This window comes from Camelus ferus, chromosome 21, assembly GCF_009834535.1.
Source record: "Camelus ferus isolate YT-003-E chromosome 21, BCGSAC_Cfer_1.0, whole genome shotgun sequence".
Taxonomy (NCBI): Eukaryota; Metazoa; Chordata; class Mammalia; order Artiodactyla; family Camelidae; genus Camelus; species Camelus ferus.
This window is the reverse complement of record NC_045716.1, coordinates 27522567-27548001: the sequence shown is the minus strand read 5'-3', so window position 1 is coordinate 27548001 and position 25435 is coordinate 27522567. Positions and strand designations below refer to the sequence as shown.

General features: G+C 53.9%; 2 protein-coding genes across 2 annotated transcripts; both read right to left on the bottom strand.

Annotated features, from left to right (window-relative positions):
- Nucleotides 1-8444: 8444 nt before the first annotated feature.
- On the bottom strand, nucleotides 8445-9923 carry FOXL1 (forkhead box L1). The gene is given in 2 exon segments (XM_032464514.1): nucleotides 8445-9204; nucleotides 9206-9923. Coding segments are annotated over 2 exon segments (1041 nt in total). The 5' UTR covers nucleotides 9629-9923; the 3' UTR covers nucleotides 8445-8586.
- An 8167-nt stretch (nucleotides 9924-18090) lies between these two features.
- Nucleotides 18091-20924, bottom strand: FOXC2 (forkhead box C2). The gene has a single exon (XM_032464508.1). The coding sequence runs from the start codon at nucleotides 20436-20438 to the stop codon at nucleotides 18933-18935; it is 1506 nt and encodes a 501-aa protein (XP_032320399.1). The 5' UTR covers nucleotides 20439-20924; the 3' UTR covers nucleotides 18091-18932.
- Between the last annotated feature and the right edge of the window lie 4511 nt (nucleotides 20925-25435).

Below are 25435 nucleotides of genomic sequence, written 5' to 3'. Positions count from 1 at the left end.
TCGGTGGGGGTGGGGGGGGAATGTGAGTGAATAACAGTGCATGCAAAGCTCTCAGAACCGTCCCCAGCAGGGGCCGGGCACTCAGCAGATGCTACAATGACAATTAGCTCCTCACAGAACTTATCTCTCTTTTATTGGCTTAAGTTTGTACTGCAAACTCTCATTCCATTATACAGAAAGAATTTGCATGTCGCTCACAGGATCTCTGAAGAGGCTACCCAGGGGGACTCTGGGCTGAGCTCCCAGGACTGAGTCCCTGCCCGGCACAGCAGGGCTGGCCCCCACTGAGGCCGCCCCCTCCACAGGTTGGGAGGACCTCAGTCCTGGGCAGCTCGCACGGCTCCCGGTCCCAGGACCACTTCCGTGGCCCCAGCACCACAGTGGGCGCACCGCGCCCCCCTCCCTGCCCGCCCGGCCCCTGAGGTCGCGCCTCTACGCCAGGGGTGGGGGCCACCCTAGCACACAGAGCCGGAGACAAGCAGGCTTTCGTTCATTTTCTGTGTGAAAGAACGGGAATCTGCCAGGAAGTGGAGAGCCTTTAAAAGATTTTGAGAAGCCGTAAATGTCAACAGTGCGTGTTGACGCTGCTTCGCCCGCCCGCTTTCCCCACCTGAAGATAAGCCCCTCCAGGGCGGGACCAGGTCCGGTCCCTTTGTTCACGGCTAGGGTGTGTCAGAGGCCAGCACGTGACACTCACTCTTGGATGGATGGAGAATGACAAACTATCCTGGTGGCAAAGGCACTGAGACGTATGTGCACGTGTGTGAAACGCAGCGTGCGCCGCGCAGACGGTGTGAGAGAGGACTGGAGCTTTGGGAATAAATGGCCTGGATTTTTGATGCAGGCACCTCCTGGCTGTGTGCTCTGTGCTCATCTATCGAGTGGGAAGGCTCCAGGCAACCGTGCGGGCTTGCCGCACTGATTACAAGAGGCCCCAGGTGGCGGGGTTCCTGAGCTCAGGACCTTCTCTGGGGGGGACAGTGCGAGGCGAGGGGAGGCCGTGAGCCCTGACCAACGGCGGCAGCCAGGCGGCTTCGTTCAACTTGAAACCCACTTTCTGTTTGTTCTTCCGCATAGTCCGGGCACTTGACCCCACGCCTTCCCGTCCTTACTGATATCGAAGCCGCTGGCTCCCGCGTCCACGTGCCCGTGCAGATGGGGGGCAGGTTCACACCTGCCCCACGTGAGGGCGATTAAATTTAAATGAGAAAATGGCTGTGAAGATTCTTGTACAAAATAAGTCTTGTTCACCTCCCCGTTCATTTCTGGGCACCTTCCTGCGAATCTGTAATTATTTCAAAACAAAAGACTTTTAATAAATAAATAAACAAATCTGTTTCGGTTCGCCTCTGTCTGTGGCCAGGCTGTCAGCAGTTAAAGGGCTGTGCCTTCCAGAGGCCTCAGGCCCGGGACGCTGCGTGTGCCCCGCACGGGGAACTGCTCAGCTCTAGGGTGGTGGCGGCACTGATGGAAGTGAAAAGCAATTTGCACTTACACATCTGTGTCTCTAGCTACGGTGCTATGAAATGTACAGAAATGTGTGACTTGGGGGGAACGCCAGCCGTGATCCCCGGTGCTGGGATTACTACAGGGGCCACACACCTGGTCTCTTTTCAGTGCTCTTCTAAATGCTCCACGTCTCTTGTGTGGACACACAGCTTGTCCGACGAGTGTTTGAGTGACAGCGACTCTGCCCTGAGTGAAGGGAAAGGAAGCTCGAGGTCACGGAGAGAAGCAGAGTCTATAACGACGACCGAGTGGAAGCTGAGTACAGATGCGCATAAATACGAAGGAGGAAAAAGAAACTCGCACGTCCCGCACTGCTCTCCCGCCCCGGAGACCCGCCGGTGGCGCCGGTCTGGCCCCGCGTCTGGTACCAGGCTCTCCGTCCCGGCCCCAGAGCAGACCCCTGAAGAGCTTTCAGAAACACGCCATCGGGTCCCACCACAGGCCAGCAGAACGGGACACAGGCACTGGGGGGGGGGGGGTCCTCCTGCGACACAGGGGTGGGCACACGGCCCCTGGTTTGTCCTTCCTTGTGCGGAGGCCCAGGGAACCCCCGGAACAAGCAGCAGAGACAAGAAGTGACACGCATTGGAAACAGATTTCTTTCTCCTTCACTCCTTCCCCCTCGTGTCTCTGAGTGGCCCTTACAGACACTGGCCTGCCCTGGCCCGGAGGTGGCTCCCACCCCCACCGCGTCCCTGCGCCCAAGGAAGGGGAGGAGCAGCCACTTGCGGGCTGGGCGCCCACGGCCAGAGCCCGCGTGAATTATTCATCACCCCCCCCCCAAGATGGAGCCCTCAGGGCCAGCACAAAGTCCAAAAATGTGGGAAAGTTTATTTATTTCTCCAAAACATTCCTGATTTGTAATGTGCTTTCTAAAAATGTCCGAGCTGACCAGACCTCTGCTATATTTAGCCACAGCATTTAAAGAAATGTTCCTTACGCTTTATAAGGCGGGCTGTGAAATGCATGAATTTCGGAGAAGCTGCACCCCAGTCTGGTCCCTTTGTCCCCAGGAGAGGGGTGGAGCCTCTCCTTGGCCTACAGGCCTTGTCTTCCTTGGGGGAGGGGGCAGAAATAAAGACTTTTAGTCCTTCCCAAGGCCCTTGAGTTCACAAGAGCTGGATGGCCAGCCCTGGGAGGCCCTTAGCTCCTGAGCAAGACAAGGAAACACCGAAGGACTTGCTCTCCTCGCCTGAGAAAATCGCTCCCTGGGGTTTCCTAGGACCCGCACCCTGTGTGGCAGCCCGTTTTGCTTTTGGTTTCACGTTCGAACAGTTGAATCATCTCAAGAAGCGTAACGCTGCAAGGACGAGGTGAAAATGGCTGCCGGCCAGCCCGGGAGGAAGCGCTGAGAGAAGCAGTCCCAGGAGTTTCCAGAAAGCTCCAGAATCATGGACCATGAGCAGAGCTGTGGGTTCGTGATTTCGCTCCAGAACCAGGAAGTCACAAATGGACTTGCAAAGCACATGTGTTTAGATCAGAGGCGATGTCTGCGTACAGAGACAAGACCCCTGTTACTAAGAGCCTCTCGCGTGCCAGGTACCTACGTGCAGTGACTGATCTAATTCTGACAACCGCCCTGTGCAGGAGGCGTTACGATTATTCCCCTTTTTTCTAACGGAGGCTCTGGCGATCGACCCCAGGACCTTGTGCATACCAAACATGCGCGCCACCAACGAGCGACTCCCCCGCTCCGACTGTTCCCGTTTACAGATAAGAACTGGGGAGGCGCTGTCCCACGGACTTACAGCCGTTATTAAATTTGCTCCGTACAACAGCTTGATGAGGCAGCTGCTAACATTGTCCCACTTGTGCAGACCAGACAGTGAAGGCACAGAAGGGTGAGGGCATTTTGCTGACGTCACACAGTCCATCAGAGCAGAGCTGGGTTGTCAGCCTCTGTCTGGTGGGCTCACTCTTGCGAAGGCTAACGTACCCCTCCCCACCTTCACCTGAACGTCAGATTACTGGCTGGTCATGTGTCAGTAGGCGTGGGTGGGAGGGGCTTCCCTCACTAGTAGGCATGTCCGGAGAGACCTGGGGACGTGTGGGACAGCAGACGGTGACTCTACCTGGAGAAGTGTGGCACCCGGTGCTGGAGAGGCAGGATGTTTGTAACTTTCGCACTGAACAGCACGCGGACCGCGTCATTAAACCTGGTGTTGTCCCAGATGACATGGTCTTGTGAGCAGCAGGGGGTCGTCCCCACTCTCCCCAGAGGGCCTGACCCAGCCGCTGCCGCGGCCGAGACTCTTCCTCTGTGCCTGATCTCGTCTGGACCTGGGCTGGGGGAACGCCATCACCAGCCTGTGGGCCCCAGGAAGAGTGACATAGCATCCTTCACTTCCAGCCCACTACCCAGGAAGGAATAGCTTTGTTTTAAATGCTCAGCCAACGGATACAAACCATGTGCAGCCATTCGCAACCCCCAGCCACTCAGCAAGTCCTCTCCAGGCTCAGAGATGAAGGGCAGACTGTACCGCCAGTAGCAGGGCCCTCAGGAGCTGAGTCCAGACCCTGCCCACCTAAGAGGGCCTCAGATTAGGGCCTAGAGCCACCTTCTCCTGGAAGCCTGCCAGACGGGAGAATCAGTCTTTGAGAATGCCGGATGCAGCTGCCAGTCTCGTCCCAGACATCCTAGCCTTGGCCCTTGGACATCGACAGTGTGGTCAGGGCAGCTGCAACCAACTGGCCCCGGAGGAAGAACCCCGCTCTGCTGGCCACGCTCGCTTCGCCTTGTCCCTACCCAGGTGCGTTCTCCACCCGCTCTGGCCCTGCGGGCTGACCCCACGGACTGCCTGCCCTGGGTTCCCTGCAGGACTGGACTTCTGGTGGGGTTTAGTCAGTCAGAGGTGTCAACATGAGAGGAGAGAGGTCTGCTCCTGCCCGTACCAGCTCTGTGGCTGCATCCACATTCACCCTGCTCACTCCAGGGGCTCCCTCCCAGCCCATTCCCCTGTAAACAGTCCTTTCCAGTGGCCCATCCGAGTGGGTCTCTGTTTCCTGCCGGAACCCTGATTACATAACTGATGGGAAAAGGAGGCTGGGACCCATGCCCTCCCTCCTTACTGCCAGGTAAACAAAGGCGCCCGAGGCCCAGGGCTTCTAACAGGCCTCCCACCCTCCCTCCAGCCACCTCTCAGGGGGAGAAGTGAATGTTGCACTCGGTCTTATGTGTCCACCAAAGTGTAGACCCTAGGCTGGAATCCTCATCTGGTCTATGAGCCACTTGTGTGGTTTTCCCAGTGCAGTTGGCATCTGGACACCACCAGAAGACACGGGCCCCCAGAGTTGGGCCCAGGCCCCACGACTCCCTGTGGCCCCCCCTAGGGTGCTGTACAGTCTAAGGGGTCTGCCTGACCCCGCAGAACCCCAAGTCTGGGCCTCCGGATAACGACAAGTGTGGACAAGAACTTGCCACTTGGCTACTCAGGCGTAAAAACTGCTTGGAATGTGGATTAAAAGAATTTTCCTTTTCCAACAAACTCATGTGCTTCAGTTTTAATAATCAGCTCGGCTTATTATCACATGTATTTCTGACTCTGTGAAACAACCCGTTTCAGAGAAGCAAGATTCCAGCCACCATGAAGACGGGGAGTCCACCAAGTCGTGGCTCTCACTTGGGCAGCCAATTCCTGGAAACGGCACCCACTCTTGTGACGTTAACAGCAGCCCACCCATGTCCTGGCGGATGGGCTCTGGCCTCCAGCTGTAACAATAACATCGCGTGTGGCTAATTCGTTAACCCACTCGTGAATATACACTGACCACTCTTCGTGAAATGACAGAGACCACAGGTGGGCTCCTTTCTGGGGAGATGCACTTGTATTGGAAGATGGCAAGACATATCCCATTCTGGTTCTGGAAAGCCTCATGGAGCACGGGAGACCCAGGAGGGCATTAGCTCCCACAGGAGCCAGCCAATACCCAAGACCAGACGAAGCAAAAAGCCGCTGCAAAGTTCTCTTGCTTTTGTGAAAGTCGTGTCGGTAAAGGTCTCAAGTTGGTATGTCTTCCGAGATTCTTTGGTAAAGCCTTCGTTAGTTTCACTATAATTGTACAAAAAACTAAATTCTTGCTTGTTCAAATTATACAGAAAAACAAAATCTTTCCAAAAGTACCAGTACTTGGGTTAATCTAAAAGAACTCAGCACTTTGACTCTATGTTCCAATTATGCAAAAAAGGTGAATTTCTGAGCATCTGTGTATGCAGCAGACAAACACACATGTGTACATACACATACATAGATACACACACTTGCTTATCATTACACCTGCACCTGCCATACTCCCCTTTGTGATCAGTGTACTAATCAGTGTGCGTGTGTGTGTGAGTGTGGGATCAGGGCTTAAGCCAAAGGTCATTTACAGAAAACTCTTTGTTCTCTTTGTTTACATGAGAACACAGAGGCCATCCTCAGCTTGCCAAAGACCAGAACGATAGGGTTGCTTCTGGTTTACCTGAAATAGAGCTGATTTTGTTTTTATTAAGAGTAGAAGCCTTTTCTTGGTCTCACTGATCCATAATTTGGAGCACATGATTAAAACTGGAACATTTGAAAAGCTGTTTCAATTACTAAAACCCAAAGGCCCTCCTTCTCTTCGGCAGGAAGGAAGGAACGCACACGGAATCGTGCAGAACCATGGGAAACGGCCCCGCTGCCCCCTTCTCTCTGCTCTCCTATACCAGGTGAACGTGGGACTGGCTCACAGCTGAACGTGGGACTGGCTCACAGCCTTCCTTTTTCTGTAGGAATACACACTCTTACCAAGCAGACACATCCTCCTGCCTTTTTTTTCTGTGCCATAAAAATAATGTCTGTACTATACTTTTTAGAATTGTAATTCTAAAATACAATCCTTTTAAAATGACAGTATTAGATTATTTGCTTCTCCAGACAACAGCCACATGTACATTAAAAGCACACAAGATAGCAAATCAAACATAAAAAGGAAACATTGGAAACACGTTCTGTACAGTGAGGGGGTTCTCATCGTATTGCTGACATGCAGGCAGCATCCTCTGGTCCTGGGGTTTTCAGCTCTGGCCCCTGCAGTCTATGTGTGCACCCCACCCCTGGAAGCCAGAGCCCCCCAAGATGCTGACGGGGTTCCCAGATGCAACCCCAGTCTCCCTTTTCCTGTTACCTGGTTTGTTTATTCCCACCCCCGCCCCATCCATTGAGCCAGTCACTGAGAGGTTAATGAAAAAACAACTTTATTCACAGATGCTGAGACGTCGGGATAACAAAACATCCAATGATGGCCCTTGTACTACATTTTGAGTTAATCACAGTGACCCTGGACCTCAACCACAGGACCTCATCAAAGTTCTTAAAATCAAGGACACTGAAGCTCGCCGAAGTGTTCCCACCAGCCTGGGCAGGGCGTGGTCACGGACACACGTTTGGGTAGGTAGCACACGGCTTTCAGGATGAATTTTCAGCAAGTCAGCTCTGTGCCTACTAATTATTAAGTTATTACGCTTGTCCGAAATATCCTTTCCAACATGTTACCAATAAGCTCTCTTGATGTAAAGTTCGTGTTCACTTTTATATAAGTCATGGAAACTGCTTGAAAAAGTTATTTCATAGACCTATCTCTGCCTGTCTCCAAGAACTCATGACTGACTGTGATTTTCCCACATCAGATAAAGTAACTTGGAGGCTCAGGGAGTCAAGTTTCAGAATTGCCAAAACAACCTAAAGAGATACCATAAGAGGTTACGTGCATTTTCCAAAAGTTCCAAGCTGAACCGGGCTGCGAAACTCTCAACTTCCATAACCAGACCTTTGTGGAGGTGGCTCCCTGCCTCCCGGCCCTGCACCAGACTCCTAGTCACCTCCATAAGGTGTTTATTTAGCTGCAGGCCCTGGGCCTGCCAGGCCGGGGCTGCAGGCTGGGAAGCCTCCCTCCAGCCTCCCGTTCCTTGGGGTCCAGAGAGCCGCCCTGATGCATGCCATGCTCTGCCGGGCCCTGACCCATCTCTCCCTCTGCCTGCTTCCCACGTGTTTGCTTCTCCCAACGCTTTTGATTGAAAGTAGTCCTTCACTACACAATTCTAGAAAAGGTAACAACATCAAACCTAGGTCTTGAGAAAAACATGGGAATCAAAACTCCTCTGTTGCCTGAGACCTCTTCCCTCCCCCTGACGCACTTCCGGTGTCCTCAGAGTCTTTTGATCCTTTAAACACAAAAACGAAGAGACAGGAGGGCTGCTGTTGTGGGAAACACGCATTGGGAAACATACGTGTTGATCAACAAGCTATCATAATGCAACAAAATGCTATATTATACAGAGTGCACTTTCTTAATAGAAGTTGTTAATGTCGACGTTTTCACAGGGCGATCCTTATAGTAAAACGAGTCAAGGGTTTAGCCAAAGAATATAGCATATTCCTTTTATGGTCTAGGAAGGAAAAAAGAGGAAACTTCTCTATTTAAAATAAAAGTGTGGTTTCTCAGCTTTCACCTGAACGTTGGTCCCAAGTCCTCCCCAAGCCCTAGGATCTGCTAAGGAACCTGAAAAACAGGGGTCACTCCCAGCATCCCCACAACTGGACTTCAGGGACAAACCTAGCTTCAAACACCCCCCACTCTGGTGGGTTCAAAGCCAAGGCCTAAGCCACTGCCCAGCCAGCAACGGGCAGATAGTGGCTCTCAGATAGAAAGGACCACACTGCGGCCATCTGTCTGCCCTCAGGTCGTCTGGGCCCCCGTTCCCCAGACAGGCAGGGCCTGCCATGAGTAGCTAGCAGAAGATCATGCCATCAGACTGACCTAAGGCCAAGGGAGTCTCCTGCTCCGGCAGTAGAAGGTCTGGGATGCCCGAGTCCTGGCGGGAAAGCGTCCTTTAAATCCCCGAAGCTGCTCTGGTTCTGGGAAGGTGCGCCTTGCGGGAGGCAGGTGGGGGTGTACCCATCTGTGCGTAGAGGTGGGTGATACTTCCCGGGATCCACATGTCCGCAGAGGAAATCATTAAAAAAAAAAGTGACTTCTTTACCCCACGGTGGGAGTCGTGGTCGCTCACAAGTAGCTCAGACCCGGGCAGGGGAAAGAACCTCGCCACCGCTGGCTTTAGTGGAAGTGAAGCACCGTGTCGGGGAGCTGCAGAGGGAAATAGGAGAGGAAAGGGATCCCGAGCTGGTAAAAGCCGCCCTGGACGTGCGGGTCCAGCATCAGGGAAGCGTTGAAAGGCGGACGGAGGCTGGAGGAGGTGGCCAGGAGCGAGGCGCCTAGGAAGCCGCCAGGGCCCTGCTTGGCTCCCCCCGGGAGCTCGCCCCCTCCAGCCGGCTTTTGCCCCTGCCGTTCCGCCAGGATGCTGTCTATGCTGAAGCTCTTGGACTTGTCCGAAGAACTCTTCGGAGACCTGCAGGAGGCGGGGTGCGGAGGGGACCCCGGGCCATCCATCGTGCGCGCGGGCCGGCGGACGGCCACAGCCGCTGCGCCCTGGAGCGCGTCCCCCGCGTCCTCCTCTGCGGACGCGGGCCCGGGCCAGTGGAGGGGCGCGGGCGGAGAGGAGCCTTCCCGGAGGGGCGAGGGGCGCGCGGGAGCTCCCTCGTGGCTGGGGGTCGCCGGGCGGGGGAGTACTCCCCCGCGCCCCACCTCCGGCTGCGCCTCTGCGCCGCGCTCGTGCGTCTCGGCTCGGGCGCGCTTGAACTCCGGGGCCCCAGGGCCCGGCTTGGGCTTCCTCTTTCCGGCGCCGGTAGTTGCCATTCTCGAACATGTCCAGGCAGCGAGGGTCCAGCGTCCAGTAGCTGCCCTTGCCGGGCCGCCCTTTCTCGCGGGGCACCTTGACGAAGCAGTCGTTGAGCGAGAGGTTGTGGCGGATGCTGTTCTGCCAGCCCTGCCGGTTGTCGTGGTAGAAGGGGAAGCGGTCCATGATGAACTGGTAGATGCCGTTGAGCGTGACCCTCTGCTCGGGCGCGTCCTGGATCGCCATGGCTATGAGCGCGATGTAGCTGTAGGGCGGCTTCTGGGGGGGCTCCACCCGGCCCGAGGCGGCCAGAGCGGCCGCGGGGGCCAAGGCCAGAGGCAGCCCGGGTCTCTCGGGGCCGTACAGATAGAGCATGGGCGAGGCGGCCAGAGCAGGCAGCCGGGGACTGAAGAGATGGCTCATGGCGAGCGGAGACGGCGCTGCGCCCCCGGCAACGCAGACGACCCGGGTGGCTTAGGGACTGCACCCCGCGCCGCAAGGGCCCTCCCAGGGAGCCCGCCCTGCGTCTGTCTCCCGCTCTGCCGCTTTCCCCAGCCGCTGCGCGCTCTGTCCCTTCTTCATGGCTTTAAAAATGTTAAATAATTGTTGTAACTTTGCTATTATATGTTGACTTAGCGCTGGAAAATAAATTGTCTATGATAAACAGTCGCTGTGTTCTCAGCCCACCCACATTAATTAAAATTTCATTGCTGAAAAACTCCAAGCTTTTCCCTCCACGTGTCTTTTTGATACCAGCCAATCGGTTTCGGGGTTATTCCTTCATTTGTTTATAGAATTAGTCTGTTGATAAGTCCGCCCACCCAAGTTGAATCAAGCTGTGTTTATTTGGAAAAATTTCCGGGCACCCAATATATAAACGCACTGATCTGATGTTTGAAATATCACGTCCACCCCTTGACGCTGTAAGCACACACAGTCAGTGAGGCAGGATGTGGATCTCCGCGGCTCAGAGCAGGGTCTGGCGGGCCAGGAAGGAGAGTGGAGGTGGGAGGGGCGTTTTACCTCTGGCTTGGGGGAGCCCCGAAACCCTAAGGCTTCCACAAAAGACCTTTTCTTCCCCCAGGCCTAATGGGAGCTGTAGGGGTGGGTGCCATAGCCTCACAGCTTGCCTTCTGAGGTCTTTGAGAACTCTCAGATATTTGGCGGGGGAGATGTCTGTCTCAGAGGAAATAGATGGGAGTCTGACTTGAAGAGTATGCGGCCCTCCTTGGAGAGATGCTCTGGATGCCCCCAGAGGAATTGGGGGTGGGGGCGTACCCCCTGGGGGCCTAGTATCCCAACAGGGGCAAGCCTCCACCTCAGGGCTCCCTGGAGACCTGAGGAAGAGGACTCCGGGAGCCCAGCTCGTCCCAAAGCCAATGGCATAGGGCACTGCAGAGTCGGAGAGGGTGTGCGGTGGTACCAGGTCCATGGCTCGGCTGGAGGAAGTTTCAAAATAAACCCCTTTGGAGAGTGGAGGGGGAGAAACTAAGGTCTTTCTGATGGATCTGAGGTTGCAAGGGAGGAACACCATAAAAGGGGAATTTGGCAGCTGGCGCGGGAGAGCTGGTATTTGTGAATGCGGGTCTCTTGCTTTATATTCTGCGCTTTCCTGTTTATAACAAGGAGGGGGTTATAACAACTTTACAAGTGCACGCAGCTGGCCCGTGATTACATTAAGCATTTGGGAAGCCTGCTCACTCTCCACCCACCCTACCCCACCCCCCGCCACCCACTCACCCTGGGGTGTAAGCACCCCCTACCCCCATCTTATTTTACATTTAGCCACGTCCATACTTGAATCAAAAGCCTAAGTGATGCGATGTAGAAGGAGGTGTCCCTTCCCCCACGTCACCGCGTGGTGGGGGGGCACATAGCGTGACTAGTTCCTGTTTACAATCGCTGCTGAATATGGAAAGAAAAAAAAGAGCTCTGGATAACTGAATTAGCATTTCATTTAATAAATTACACGAATGCCCAAGAGAAGAGGGAGGGGTGAGGATGGCAGGTGGGGGGCCCTGCCCACGAGCCCGCCCCCCCCCCGGAATTGGGAGACACAACAAACGTGCATTAATTGGAGGGGGGAAGTCTGCCACTGCTGCTGTAACAGGGAGGCGACCCCATGCTGGGGACTGGCTGCCAGTGCTCAGGTCAAAACTGAACACCGAAAAACAGGGAAAATCCTGCTCCAAAATGGGGAATCCAGAAGATACCTCATGTGTTTGGAGGTTCCGGGGGGACCGTGTGGGGAGCAAATACATTTGAAATATGGAAAAGGAAGCCTCCATCAGGGTCGAAAAACCGGTTTGGGTGCAGGCAGGGCGTGAGGGAATGCCAGGCCAGGGCGGGGGACACCTCCAGGCCTCGGTCCCCAGCGCTCCATTTCTAACCTGAGCAGTGGCCTTGGGCTTGGGGGCGGCCCGCTAGCAAGAGGGGCAGGCGCTGTCTGCTCTGAGTGTCTGGCTTTCATCAGAGCACACCTTTCACCCCGAGATGGGAAGAGAACCTCAGTGTCCACGCTTTTGCAACCCACAGGTCCCACAGTCTCCGGAGCCACCCAGCCCCTCCTGACTAGCAAGATCAAGTCTGGATCCCACTAGGTGTCGACTCTGACAGATCCAGAGGAAGAGACAAACGAGTGTCGCTATGCGGATCCCCCACTCCGCACCCGGAGCCCTTCCTGGAGTTGCCTGGGCACCCGAAGCCCAGCACTCACACCCCTGACTTTCCCTAAAGGCGCTCTGCAGCCGCGCTCCTTCTAAACGCTAAGGCGAATCCAAGCTTGAATTCGTGCAATAATAAACACCGCCCAGTTTGGGCATGGGCGGGACGCAGGCGGAGACCAGCGCAGCTGGTGGGCGGGGCACTGATAGCAGAGAGAATAAGCCAGTTCTAGTTGCGGTTTGGAGAGGCCGGTCCAGCCCCCACGTGTTTGCAGCAGTTAGCAGCCTCTATGGGAGGCTCCAGCCACAGACCTCCAGCAGAGCGCCCCAGCCTGGCTCTGGGCGCCGGGAGAATCCCGGGCTCTCAGGTGACGTGTGTAACTTGAACTTAGGAGAGGACTTTGTAGGAAGGAACCCCGAGCTGGGACTTATTTCCGGGGAGTGCAGGGCAAAAGCACAGAGTGCAGGAGCATGGATGCGCCCTCGTGCGGAAGCCTGGTGGGTGAGGACCGATCGGAGGCTCAGTGGGGATCAGCCAAGCCTGGGAGACAGCTGGCCGACTGAGTGTCTCAGAGAGCCAGATGAGGACACTGCAAGTCCCTTGCAGGTTCATAAGCCTTCAGATCCCAGAAAAGCACCTTCATCTCTGAAGTCAGTGGGAGTGCAGCTTCCAGCCTGCAGAAAGGCCCTGAAATCACGCTTCGGGAAGGACCGTGGCGGTTCCCAACTCTGGGGCCCAAGCACAAATAAGGTTTGTTGAGGGATAAGAGCAGAAAGTACCATTTCCAGCTGCCTGGCAGAAAGCCTGCTCCTTGGGAAGGCCAGGTGAGCGAAGGCCAGGCAGTAGCCTGGCCCAAAGAGGCCTCAGGGGGAAAGGCTGAAGGGACAGAGACAGGAGCTCCTCCCACCCCACCCCCATCTACCTTTCTTCCGCTCCACCGGTAAATTAAAAAGCAGGCATTCAAGTTAACGATGATGGCGTCATATTTCCAAATATCTGCATCACTTTTCTAAGTGGGAAGACAGGTTACAAATTATATATGTGTGTATACACATATATATGATTCTACCATACATGTGAGAAGAGTGAGGGTGGAGAGATGCAGGGATCCCTCAGCCCGGTCTCCTTACTGACGACATAAAAGTGCCAGAGAGGAGGTTGATGATAAGGACAATATTAATAACTAATCATGACTTGAAGACTACTACGTGCCGGCACTGCTGTAAGTGCTTTCCTCGTACTAAGTCCTAAGGAACAGAAATCTTTATCATTCCCATTCCACAGACCAGGAAACTGAGGCCAGAAAGTTAACTCACCTCGGGTCTCCTAGGAGGAAGTGTTCCAAAGACAGGAAAACAATCACGTTATAGTAGCTATTGTGTGTGGATGCTAAAGGCCCAGTGGAAATTCTCTTGAGAACCCTGGCAGTGTCTGTGAAAGATGGGGTGGGGGAGTGGATTCACCCATTTCACAGATGATGAAACTGAGGCCCAGCACAGACTACCTGAAGACAATGGAGGTATTAAATAGAACAGGGATTGGAACCCACAGGGTTTCCTTCACTGGTGGATTCACTGAGGTCAGACACCCTCAGGTGTCCACAGAGGCTGAGAGGTGTGTCTGGAGTAATCAAAGGGGAGGGGCCCTCTGGAGAGGAGAGAGAGGTGGGTCCCCAGAGCTGGGAAATTTGGGACATTGTAAGTGGGAGACCCAGTCCTTTATATCCCACCAAAACCAGAGAAGCCCTTCCCCCCCTTACCCTCCTCTCCCCCCTTGAAAGGATCAGGGAGCAGTGTCTTTTGCTCCTCTTGGGAGAAGTGAGCCATGAAGCTTATGGTTGGCCGGTCAGCTAATGCTGATTGAAGCCCAGTGAGCAGGGGCAGTTAGGGCCTGGGCAGGGCCCTGCCCAAGGATATCGCATTTAGCCTGACATATGCAATTAACTGAGACTCAACAATCCTTCCTCTTCTGTTATCCAGGTAAATCCAAATAGCTAACAGTCCTTACTGTGCACTAGACATTATCAAAGCACTTTCCCAGCGGGCGTTGGGCCCACTGATCCTCAGGATAACCCTATTCGTGATCCATCATTTTTCCAGTTGAGAAGTGGGTCCAGAGAGCTTGAGGTAATGTGCCCGAGGTCATCTGAGCCCTCAGTTGACCTGTGCGTAGGCCCTGAGTTGGTGCATGTGGATTCAGCTTAGAGAGAAAGTCTCCATTGGGGAGCCTGTCTGTAAGAATAACGTGAGGGCAGCAAGAGCGCCCCAGAGGGGCTGTTGGATACGTAAGGCACAGGGCCAAGGGCCACTGAGCCTCCGTGAGGTCAGGCGGCCTCTCTGGCCTCCACGACTTCCCAGCCCGGGTGGCCATAGAGACTGAGCACACAGCAGTACCCCATGCCTGGAGGACGGAAGCCCCCCAGTGCTCCCCAACTCCACTCCCTTAAAGGGACCATGGATGCCAGCCAGCTCATCAAGCTGGCAGCCCACTCGCTCCTTCCATTTCAGCTTTCACACCCTCACAGCCCCAGGATAAAATCCCCGCTGACCCGACACAGGAAAAACCATGGCACCAAAGAGACACCTACAAGAATCGAACCCCATGCAAGCAACGCCCTTCTGCTTTTGCTGCAGAGCAGAAACGTTGCAGAAGGGTGGGGAATGCTCGCGTAAGCTGAGGCGGTGGTGTCTTCCCAGGAGCAGCGGCTGTCCCTGTCCGGAAGGCAGCTGCCCAGCCTTCCAAACTCCCTGCAACTTTCTGCCCCTGCCTTACATGCCTGTGTCGAAAAGCAAACATTTCAAATGCCTTGGTGAGCTGAGGCCATGGAAGGAAGAGGCAGGCAGGAATGCTTCTCAAAGTTTGGGAAAGCATGTCAAGTATGTGGTGCCAGAAGTCACTTGGATGGCTCTGACCAGTGCATCTCGCTCACCTGGAGTGGGGAGTCTGGCCCCCCACTACCAGCCATCCTCGGCCTGGCCGCACCCAGGGCATCCAGCCTCAGGTCTCTACTGTCACTTCCACCACACCCTGGGCTGCGGGAGTGCATGGTCCTGACGACGCAGGCACACATCCCCTGAGGCTCCGAGACCCCAGTGCTTCCTCCAGAAACTTGGTTCTGCTCACTCATCAACGAGTGTCTTTTCTCTGAGTCGCTCTCTCCACCCACCCTCAGGTTTATGGTTATTATGGTTATTATCAATAACTTCCCATTGGCCAACCTTGCCCAACACCCCTGTCCAGGTTTTTGGATTTGGGGTGGGGATGAGGATGGAGGAAGGAAGCACTCAGCCACGGGGGCTCATTTTCCACTGGAACCTGGGAGCTCTGCTCTATGCTTTGAGTGAAGCTCACAAGCCTCTCTCAGGCCAAAAGGTGACTCCCAGGCAGCCTTTTTGGGGTAAAGGGGAGGAGATGGACCCCAAAAGATTTATGACCCAAATGCTGAAGTTCCCAGGACTCGAGTTTTTTTCTCCCTCTAACTTCTGACCTTCATTTCTTGCTGGTAGGGAAGGGGAGCAGGGTAAGTGACGGGTGGTGGCTGGAGCTGGGCTATGCAGGAAGGAACAGCTGGGGTGCCCAAAATGCCCTTGCACTCACCTGCTCATTTTACAAGTGAGAAGACTGACCAAGGCCAGGGAGGGGAGGAGTTTGTTCACACAGTGAGATGTGGTCCTCTAACCCCAGCCCAGCGCTCCAGAAATTAGAGGATGCATGTTGCCACCAATTTTGGGTCCTAGGGGACAAGCCACTTGAATTAGGGCAGTGAGGGCCACCCAGCCACAGACCCAAGTCTGGCCGTGGGAGAGTGGCCCAGCTTGCAGTCTCTCTCCCTGAAAGCGGCGAGCTTGGGGTGTCTCTCAAGTCTTACAAGAAGCAGAGGCTATTCCAGCTGCAGCCTCTCCAGGGCTTAGAATAAGCCGGATGCTCAAAGGCCACCGGGTCTCTCTGGCCGCCGGCGACTGTCACAACTGGACCCTGTTAGAGACACAGTCCACCCAGCCAAGGCCAGTCAGGGACCCAGGATTAACTCCGTGGGAAACAGTCTCTGTTGTGGTGTTTGGGTCGCTTCCATTTTATTTGCAGAATTTTTGACACCTGCTGAACTGGGTCTTCCTGGGTCAGGTAGGAACAAGGCTATCAGACACAGCTTCATGCAGACGGCGTTGAGTGAGCCGCCGAGCAAGGGGTCCCGGCAGCCTGCGGCCGGCATTCCCCGGACCTCCTTTCCCCCTTTCCGGAAGGGCTCCCGAGGAGCGCGGCGAGCGGATGCGTGGAGGCAGCCGCCCCACGCCCCGCGCAGTGCACGCACGCCGGCGGCGGACGGCCGGGCGGCGCCGGGGCTCCGCGCGCTCAGCCCGGGGCCGGCCCTTCGCACTCCGCGGGAGCAGCAGGCGCCCCGCGGCCGCGGAGCCCCTCGGTCCGCGCCGGCTGCTGAAGGCCGGGCGGAGCCTGGCTCCGAGCGCAGCGCCCGCACGCGGCGGCCTTCCCTCCCGGGCCTGCGACGGCGGGAGCCTTCAGGGGTCCGGCCTGACGGGCGCCTCCTCTCTGACGCCGCCGGCGGCCTGCTGAAGCCCCCAACACAGTGCCCTGGGTGCCCACGTTCCCAGGGGAACGGAAGGGCCCCTCGCCGTGGCCCGCTCGGGGTGGAGGAACCTTCTCGATCTACCCGCTCGGGCGAGTGGCCGGCGCACAGCGGGGACTTGTTTAAGAGGCCTTCCCCAAGGTAGGAGGCCCCGGCGCGGTGTCCCGGGCCGACCAGACCTCTGACCCCTTCCTTACGATTCTCTCTCCGCGCTTTTCCCCGTGTCTCTAAGACCTCCTGTGCGTTCCACATCTTAGGGCGAAGGCAGGCTTTCAGGGGGGCCTCTCTGAGACATCTGGGGGAAGGGAAAGCCAGCTAGACCGCTCTCCTCTGCTGCGCGAACAGCATAAAGCAAACGGGAGTCAAGTGAAACCCGCTCCTCTCTCTCTCTGGTCCACCTCACGCAGACGAGCTCGGCAGCCCGCGGCACTGCTGAAAAGCAGGCACCCAGCGCGGACTCCCCTCTTCTGCGGTTGTGAAAAGGCATAAAACTCAGTCTTTAAGTCTCAACCAGGTGCCACCTCTGGGGCCACAGATGAGAAGAATCTGTGTCCCACAGATGGGGACAATTATTATGCTCACACTTTGCCCAATTCTGTTCAGCATAACATAGAGACAAAATACCATGCTTAAAACAACTTAACACCCAGGTTACGGTCAAGGCCACTGCATCAAGCAAAATCACCTTTTGGAAAATCATCATCTTCCAAAGGTACAGCTCACCTGCTGGGGTGGGAACTAATTCCCAGTTTGGGGCTCTGGCCCCCAAAGTCACACACAGAGACCAGGAGGGGAGTTGTGTGTTTTAGCCAGTGAAACGTATAATAAAGCCGCCCCTGCCCCCGCCGCCACACCTCACAAAGGTTGTATTGCTATTTAAAATTTGGAAGATGAAATACCAGAACTGAAAAGAAAAATAATCTATCATTTGAAGTCCTGGAAGAGTTGACAAATTTAAAACTCTTAAAAGCATTGTACATTATTTTTGAAGGGCTATAAGGTTAAAAATTTTTTCACTGCAATAGGGTAAAGATTTTGAAATCAAATCAAGAAGTAAAGAGGTCTGAAATTCACCTCCGATCTGGCCACCGCCAGGAACGGTCATGAAATGGTACAAAATCAATCCCATTTGGATTTTCGCCATCCCAGTTCAAATTCTTTTCTGGAAAACCTTTAAAGTGGGGAAGGAAGTCCGCATTTTAGGAAATCAAGGGAAAGCAGGACTCCCCCTGGTTTGCTGTTAGCAAATGGCAAATGTTTATCCTCCCCTCTGTCACCTCCTAAATTGGAGATGGCTGGACACGGGGACGGAATGGTACTGTTTGTTTTGACTATTGGCATGTTTTTCTGCATTTAACAAAATGCTTTACAGCAAAGGACATTATGGCACACAGTCCTTCAGGCAACCACGTCCAGCCAGGACTGTTTCTTGATTGCCTTGGTCAGGGTGGGATTCTGAATTAATCGAAAGCCTTTTCTAACACTAGCAAGACGGGGGGGGGGTCCCCCAGTCCCCTGTGATCATCTGTAGAGGTCTACACGTTTACCCACCTGTGTAACAAGAATAACAAAACAGGTGGATTCATGAAATCACCTTAATTTTTTTTTTAATTTGAGAATACAAACACACTGTTCGGACTTTGGGCAGAAAAACAACATGGGTTTATTTTAAGGCAAGTACAACAATTAAGACCACATAAGACAAACACAGGTGAAGTTAAATTTTTAGTTTTTTTTTTTCTTTTAGGAATGCTTGGGGAGGACTCTACTATACAACACCATCACACTTTGTAAATAAAAAGTATCAGATACTTGACTTCTTTATCCGCCAACAACAAAAAATAAATTATTTTCTTGTTTTGTGAGAGACCTACAACTGGGAAAAGAATTATATCTCATAATTGTACAGGGGGGGAAACCCCACATAAGTTTCTTGAATTTTCAATTTGGCAGTTAGAAATGGGCAACATGAGAAATTATCCAGTGAACTCAACTTTAAATATTATATTAATGGCTCTGAACAACAACAAAAAATAGCCTGATTACAAATCCACACATTTGTACAGCACGGTTAGAGAAATTTAAAATTACACACAACACGTACATAATCTGTAGAGACCCGGGGTCTCTACAGAAAGTCATTACTGGGTCGCTATGGGATTTGGTCCATAAGTTACAATTTTGAAACCCCGAGTGGAGCAGTGAGCACAGCCCTCCTGGAAGAGGAGGGGGATTTTTAAACCAATATTCATTTCGCTGGGCCGCGTCCCTGTACAGGGGCTTCTTGGGGTCTCAGAAACGGGGCGGCGAATTAAAGTTACCTGCAGCTTCGCAGAGGGCGGAGGCTGGTGCGCGCGCGCTCTCTGCTCCCGGGTCAGCGAAAAAGCGGTGGGCATGTTTTGGGGTTTTTTGCATCTCTGCTGCCTGAACTGTCTGAGAGGGTAGCGTCTGGGAGGCATAGCCGGAGCGGGCCGGGGCAGGTCAGTATTTCGTACAGTCATAGGAATACGGGGCCGCGTGGCGGTAGAGAGATGGCGTGGATCTGTAGGGCAGCTGACAGCTCGCGTTGCTGCTCACCTGGGGTTCCCCAAGGGTCGAGTTCTCAATCCCCAGCCGGTGGGAGTTGAACATCTCCCTGACGTTGGGGAAAGTCTGCTGCTGGGCTGCGAATGTGTGGCCGGGGAGGTGGTTCAGGTCCCCGCTGTGGTTGAGATACCAGGAGGCTGCCTGGGCCGCGGCGGCCCCGGGCTGCGGCGCCGGCTGGGGCTGGGGAGCCGGCGGGGGCGGCGGCGCCTGCGGGTGGTGGTGGCCGTGATGCTGGTGGTGGTGGCCGGCGGCGGCGAGCGCGCCCTCCTGGCCGGCGGCGAGGTTGAGGGCGCTCAGGGGCGACGTGGGGCCGCTCGGGTGGTCTGAGAGGGCCTCGTCCAGCGCGGGCGGGACGCACATGTGCGCCGGCCGCTCGGCCCCAGTGTACAGGCTCATGGCGCGCATGCTGCACTGGTAGCCCCCGGCGCCCGCTGCCTCCAGGCCCTGCGCACACGGCTGGCCGTAGGCGGCGGGCGGCGCGGCGGCGTAGGGCAGCGCCAGCGGCGGCACCACCAGGCTTGCGCGCCCAGCCGCAGGGCTCAGCTCGCCTCCCGGCGACGACGTTCGCAGCGTCATGATATTCTCCACGCTGAAGCCGGGCAGCCCGTTGGGCGCGCCTGCGTGGTGCTCCGGCAGCGAGCCGTCGGGGGAGCCGGCGGGCGTGGAGGCCGCGCTGCGTGGGCTGCCCTGCAGCGCGCTCTCGGGGCTCAGCGTCTCCACCTTAGTGATGACCGGCAACGCCGGCGACGCCGCCTCGCTCTTGATCACCACCTTCTTCTCGGCCTCCTTGGGGGCGTCCGCTAGGGGGGGCCCAGCCGGGGCGCCCTTGGACGCCGCCGGGGGCGCCTCCTTGAGGTGGGCCCGCTCCTCCTTCTCCTTGGGAACGTCCTTCTTCTTGAAGCGCCGCCGGCGCCGCAGGAAGCTGCCGTTCTCGAACATGTTGTAGGAGTCCGGGTCCAGGGTCCAGTAGCTGCCCTTGCCAGGTTTCTTGTCGTCGCGGGGCACCTTGACGAAGCACTCATTGAGCGAGAGGTTGTGGCGGATGCTGTTCTGCCAGCCCTGCTTGTTCTCCCGGTAGAAGGGGAAGCGGTCCATGATGAACTGGTAGATGCCGTTCAGGGTGATCTTCTTCTCGGGCGCGTTCTGGATCGCCATGGTTATAAGCGCGATGTAGCTGTAGGGCGGCTTCACGAGGTCCTTGGGCGCCGCGGGCTGGTGGTGGTGGTAGGGCGCGTAGGAGCGGCCCATGCCCGCGCCGTACTGCTCCGGGTGGCCTGAGTAGACGCCCATGGGGCTGGCCATGCCGCCGTAGCTGCCCGCTGCGCGGTAGTAATTCTGCTCGCTCAAGTAGGGCACCACTCCCAGGGCGTTGGGGTCGGACACAGAGTAGCGCGCCTGCATGCTGCGTCCGAGACGCCACCGCCTGCGCGCACGGACCGCGAGGAAGGCCCTAGGAGAGCGAGCGCGAGCGAGAGAGGGAGGAAGGGAGCCGGCGCGGGGAACCCCGGGCGCCTGGAAGCCTCAAGGCTGAGCTAGAGGAGGCGCCGGCGCTGGGCGCCCGCCTTCGGGCCGGGAAGGGACGCTCGTTTTCAGCGGACCGGGCGGAGCAGCATCCTGGAGGGCGCGCCCCGGCGAGCGCAGCGCCGGCCCTTGCTCTCTTGCTCGCTCTCGATTCTCGGCGGGTGGCAGCCCGGGCGGGCAGGCGGCCGGGGACGGAGCAGAGACGCCTTGCGCGCGGTGGACCGAGGCTGGCCCCTCGGTCCGCGTCAGGAAAGGGAGGGCGGCTCTCCAAGCCCCCCAGTAAATCGGCAGCCCTGAGGGTCAGCGAGCCGGGATCCAGAGTGCTGCCCTGCCGAGCCCGGAAAATGAGGCAAAGTCCCTTTTAGGGATTGGGAAAAGTTTCAAAAGTCTTCTTGCTGAAAGCGAGTTTTTACTTTGCTCCGGCCACACCCCCTCCGGGAACTTTGGACCAATAATCCAGCCGCTGTGGGGACTTGGCGCCAATCAGGATGAGGAGCGCCGGAATCCGTCGGCTCTAAGACCCAGCCGCGCAGAATCATACTTCACTGCAGCTCAGTCTTAACTTGAAAAGATTTTTTTTTAAAAAAAGAGTTATATCTTATTAAAATTTATTTTATTATCACATTTTGGTTAATGGGCCCACGTGCCCAGAGGGGAAAAAGAACCGACGCTCCTTTGCAGATAAAAGTTAGTCTGAGATATAAAATCGAATTGATTAATGTGGTCCAATATCTCCCCAAAGACCTTGTAAGTAGCACAGAACCTGAGACTATTTTTTCTTATTAATGAGTGATGAGGCGAATAATTAGATTTCCTAATTATCGGGGCCCAGGTGTAATGGATTCCAAGCGAACGTGCTGGTTGGAGTGGAGGGGCGTCCGCTGGGCGTTGTCATTATTAAAGCAAAATAATAATAATAATAATAATAACCAACGGGGAGTTTCCAGGCTTAGGGCCGTCAAGAATGCCCTTATAAAGGTTTTAGAGGCAAATTATAGAAACTGAGTGGCCCTGACCCCCACCTGAGGAGGCAGGCCGAGGCGTCCATGGGGGAAAGGCGCAGTGGGGAAAGGAGCGATATCCTGAGAATATAATCCTCTAAATTCGCCGTGGATTCGTTAAATGGTCCACGACATCGGGAACAATTTTGTGGGGTTTGGGGAAGAGAGTGAAATAATTTTACTCGTTCCCCCCCTTCCGCTCCCGCGTAGACGCTTGCGCCCACCGACTCCAGCCTCGCAGCCTCTCCACCTTTTCCCAGAGATAAATTCCCTTTGACAAGCGGACTCCCGCGCTCCCCAAACGCGGGAACAATGCTCCAGCCACCCGGCCCCGGCTGAGCCGGGTTCCTCTGCCTGCGAGGAGAGACGCGAGCCGCTCTCCGAGGGGGCTTCGCCAAGAAGCGCGTCCTTAGCGCGGGCTGCGAACCGCGGCCGCGCCGGCTGGCACCCGCAACCCCGGCGCGCAGCCCCTACCTCCCGCTCCTGGCGAAGCCCCCTTGGGATTCTCCAAGTTGACTGTCTGTATTTCAGTCTTTTTTGCTGGGCTGCTATTTGATGAGGTGATTTGGGCACCGGGGCTCCGTGGGAGGTTGGGGCAAGCGATTACAAACGGTTGAAGACACCCCCGGAGAGGGTATTATCCGGGATGTGGACCTGAAACGACTGGGAGGCCTTCGCCCTTCAAAGCTTTCTCCTTCCCTCTAGGAATTCCGGGAAGTTTGTTTGTTTGTGGACTGAGTATTCCTTCAACACCTCGAATAATCGGGTCCTCCTTTGCTAGCTTCCCTGAGGGGGCAGGACACCCCTAAGAAGGGCTAAATGCTGGTCAGAATTCTTCTGGAGGTCCTCTGTCCGACTGGGTCGGGAATACTTGAGATAAAAGTTTTTTATTTCAGGATTCCTTTTCCCCTCACTCTCCCATCAGATATTTATTAGATTCCTAGGAAAAGGGTTTGAGAGAATCCACCATCACTCTTAGCTTCTATGGAGATGAAAAGAAGGCTCTGGGGACACTTCATTCATTTTCAATAAAAGGACAAAAGACAAAAATAGGCATGGGCATTATCTATGAACAGTATTATCTCCTGAAAAATCCAAAACCAAAGGGGAAATACAGAGTAGGTTCCTATTACCTGGAACATTCTACTTTTGAAACATTTGCTGTTTTTTTTATGGGTGCTCTGGGTTCTTTCTCTAACTTGATTTTTTTTTTTTTTTTTTTGCAACGAAGTAAAATAAAGCTGCCAGTCCTCAGCTCACAGGTGAATGGTTCGGCATTCTCCCCACCCTTCTAACTCCCACTACAACTTTATTATTTTTTCATACATCTAGCATTTTCACATCCATCAAAAATAAAAAAAAATAAAAATAAAAAACCTCTGGCAAAAAGTGTCTTTATCCTGGAGTATGTGACAGGCAGCCTGAGTTCTCACAATTTTACTAGAAATGCAAACTATTGATCAAGAAACACTCCTCAGTCTGTAGACTTCCTGGAGGAATACTGTTTACTCTGTTTTTACGAGGTGTTTAAAAGAAAAAGAAAGAAAAAAGCTTTATCACAGCACAGGGCAAAAACCAAAATAGCTAAGGACTATGGAAAATAAGTTCCCAAATGGCAGTTCCTGCCTGGGTTTCTGTTTACAAGGACGTCCAGGTTTAAACCAGCGGCATCTGAAAAGAACTAGGTTGAGTTGCCTGAATTATTTCCCTCCCCCTCCAAAAAAAGTGGGGTGGGAGAGGGAAAAAATCCTTATAATCAAGACAGAAAAGGTGAGAGAGACATTTTCCTTTGCCCCTGGAATTAGGTTTCTTCTCCGCTCAGTAGGACTCCAGGAGAGATGTTTGTTCAGGTTATTAAAACAACACCTTCCACACACCTGGACTTTGCAAAAACCATGTTTCCGATCTTTTCTTTCTCCTGCCAAAGTATTTTGGATTGGGGGCTGCTGATTTCTTCCTTTCTTGACCTTGCTGTCAGTGAGCCGAAAACTGAACCGGGCCCCAGAGGACCCTGTGCGTTACTAGAATAATAAGCGACGATAAAGGCAGAAGATACTCGAGTCACTGCCGCACCCCTCCCCCACCTCCCACCCCTACGACCCCGACCCCTCCACCGCATCGCGTCCTCCCGCAGCGCCGCCAGCTCCTGCACCTGGAGGCGGCGGGTGCGGCCCTGTGGTTTTGGCGCCACCTTGAGGCCCATTGGGGAACTACTCCTCAAATAAAGTGGTGGGAGGGGGCGGACTCCCGACCGTCTGGTTACCATGGAGGTGCTGACACCTTCTGGATGCACCTTAGCATTGCACGGCAGGAATAAAGCTCAGAATCTCCAAGTGGCAGAAAAGATAAACTGTGTGCGGCACGTCGATTAAGAAAAAACAAAACATTTTCCATAGCTTTGCAATGTGTCACGAACATGATCTGTTGGAAAACAGAAACGTCCTTGAAACTGTTCGGGGAGCAAGAAATCCTCTCTAGCGAGACTCGCTGAGGTTTTAAGCAAATAAAATCTGCGCCTCTTGGGTGTCGAGAAGTCTGGCTGTATTTTTTCCAGGGTTGTTAACAAATTGCTTGCCCTTCTTTTCTTCACACGGCAGCTGTCTTTCTGCCTAATGTGTGGCGTAAGTTTCAGGGAATTTATCAGAAAATGTTCGTGCTGCGTGTGTGCGCTGGCAATCGGCTTTAACAAGGAGACTTAAACACCTCTGCAGTCGCTTCTGCTTTTGAGGTACAACAGAGAACGCAAAGACTGGATAAGTGAAAGGGATTTTGTGTCTTCTCTCATTATGTTCAGTACATTTCCCTCCAGGGCTCACGAGATTTTAGGGAAAGGGACCAGTAATAAGAGTGATCTCAGGCTTCCAAAAGATACTTGGGATCTGATGAACCCTTGGGTTAAACAGAGTCAGTGCTGTTTCCTAAAAGTCCATTGCAATCCAGCTTCTAGACATTTTTTCCGGGATAAAAAGGGTATCCCTAGTGAAAACTGTCCAAACCACTGTTTGCAAAAGGCAGTTCCATGAACAACAAAATAACAGGGGTAAGGACTATTCCTGGTTAAAAGATTAAAGAAACTCAACAACTAAATGCGATACCTAATCCTAGATGGAGGAAATTTTTTAAAAAAATAGTAAAGTACAAGTTTGAGAATACCTTGGGAAATTTGAATCTAAAGTGCAGATTAGATAATAATCTTGTATCAGGGTTAAAATTCTTGAGTGCGATAATTATATGTGGTCAAGTAAGAACGTGTTTTGTTTTTAGGAGATACATGTCAAAATATTTACAGCTGATATTCATCATCTCTGCAACTTTTAAGATTCAGCCGAGGTCGAGGGGTGGGGTGGGGTGCGTGGACAGAGAGGAAAAGGAAAGAGAAAGTTATCTAAAATGTAAACTGAGAAACGTTGCTGAACCTATGATATGTGGGTGTTCACTGAGTATCATTCTTGCAATTTCTCTGTAAGTTTGAAATTTTTCAAAATTTAAAAAATTGGGAGAAAAACACCCTTGTTACTCTGGAAATTAAAACGGGATGTGAAGCTTTTGCACAGCAAAGGAAACCATAAGCAAAACGAAATGACAACCTACGGAATGGGAGAAAATATTTGCAAATGATGAGACTGACAAGGGATTAATTTCCAGAATATATAAACAGCTCATACATCTTAATAACAAAAAAGCCAAACAACCCAATCCAAAAATGGGCAGAAGACCTAAACAAGCAATTCTCCAATGAACACATACAAATGGCCAATACACACATGAAAAAATTCTCAATATCACTAATTATCAGAGAAATGCAAATCAAAACTGCAATGAGGTATCACCTCACACCAGTCAGAATGGCCATCATTAAAAAGTCCACAAAGGATA

Excerpts from the sequence above, each read along its gene's own strand:
- FOXC2 (XM_032464508.1), bottom strand. The coding sequence starts at position 20,438 with ATGCAGGCGCGCTACTCTGTGTCCGACCCCAACGCCCTGGGAGTGGTG.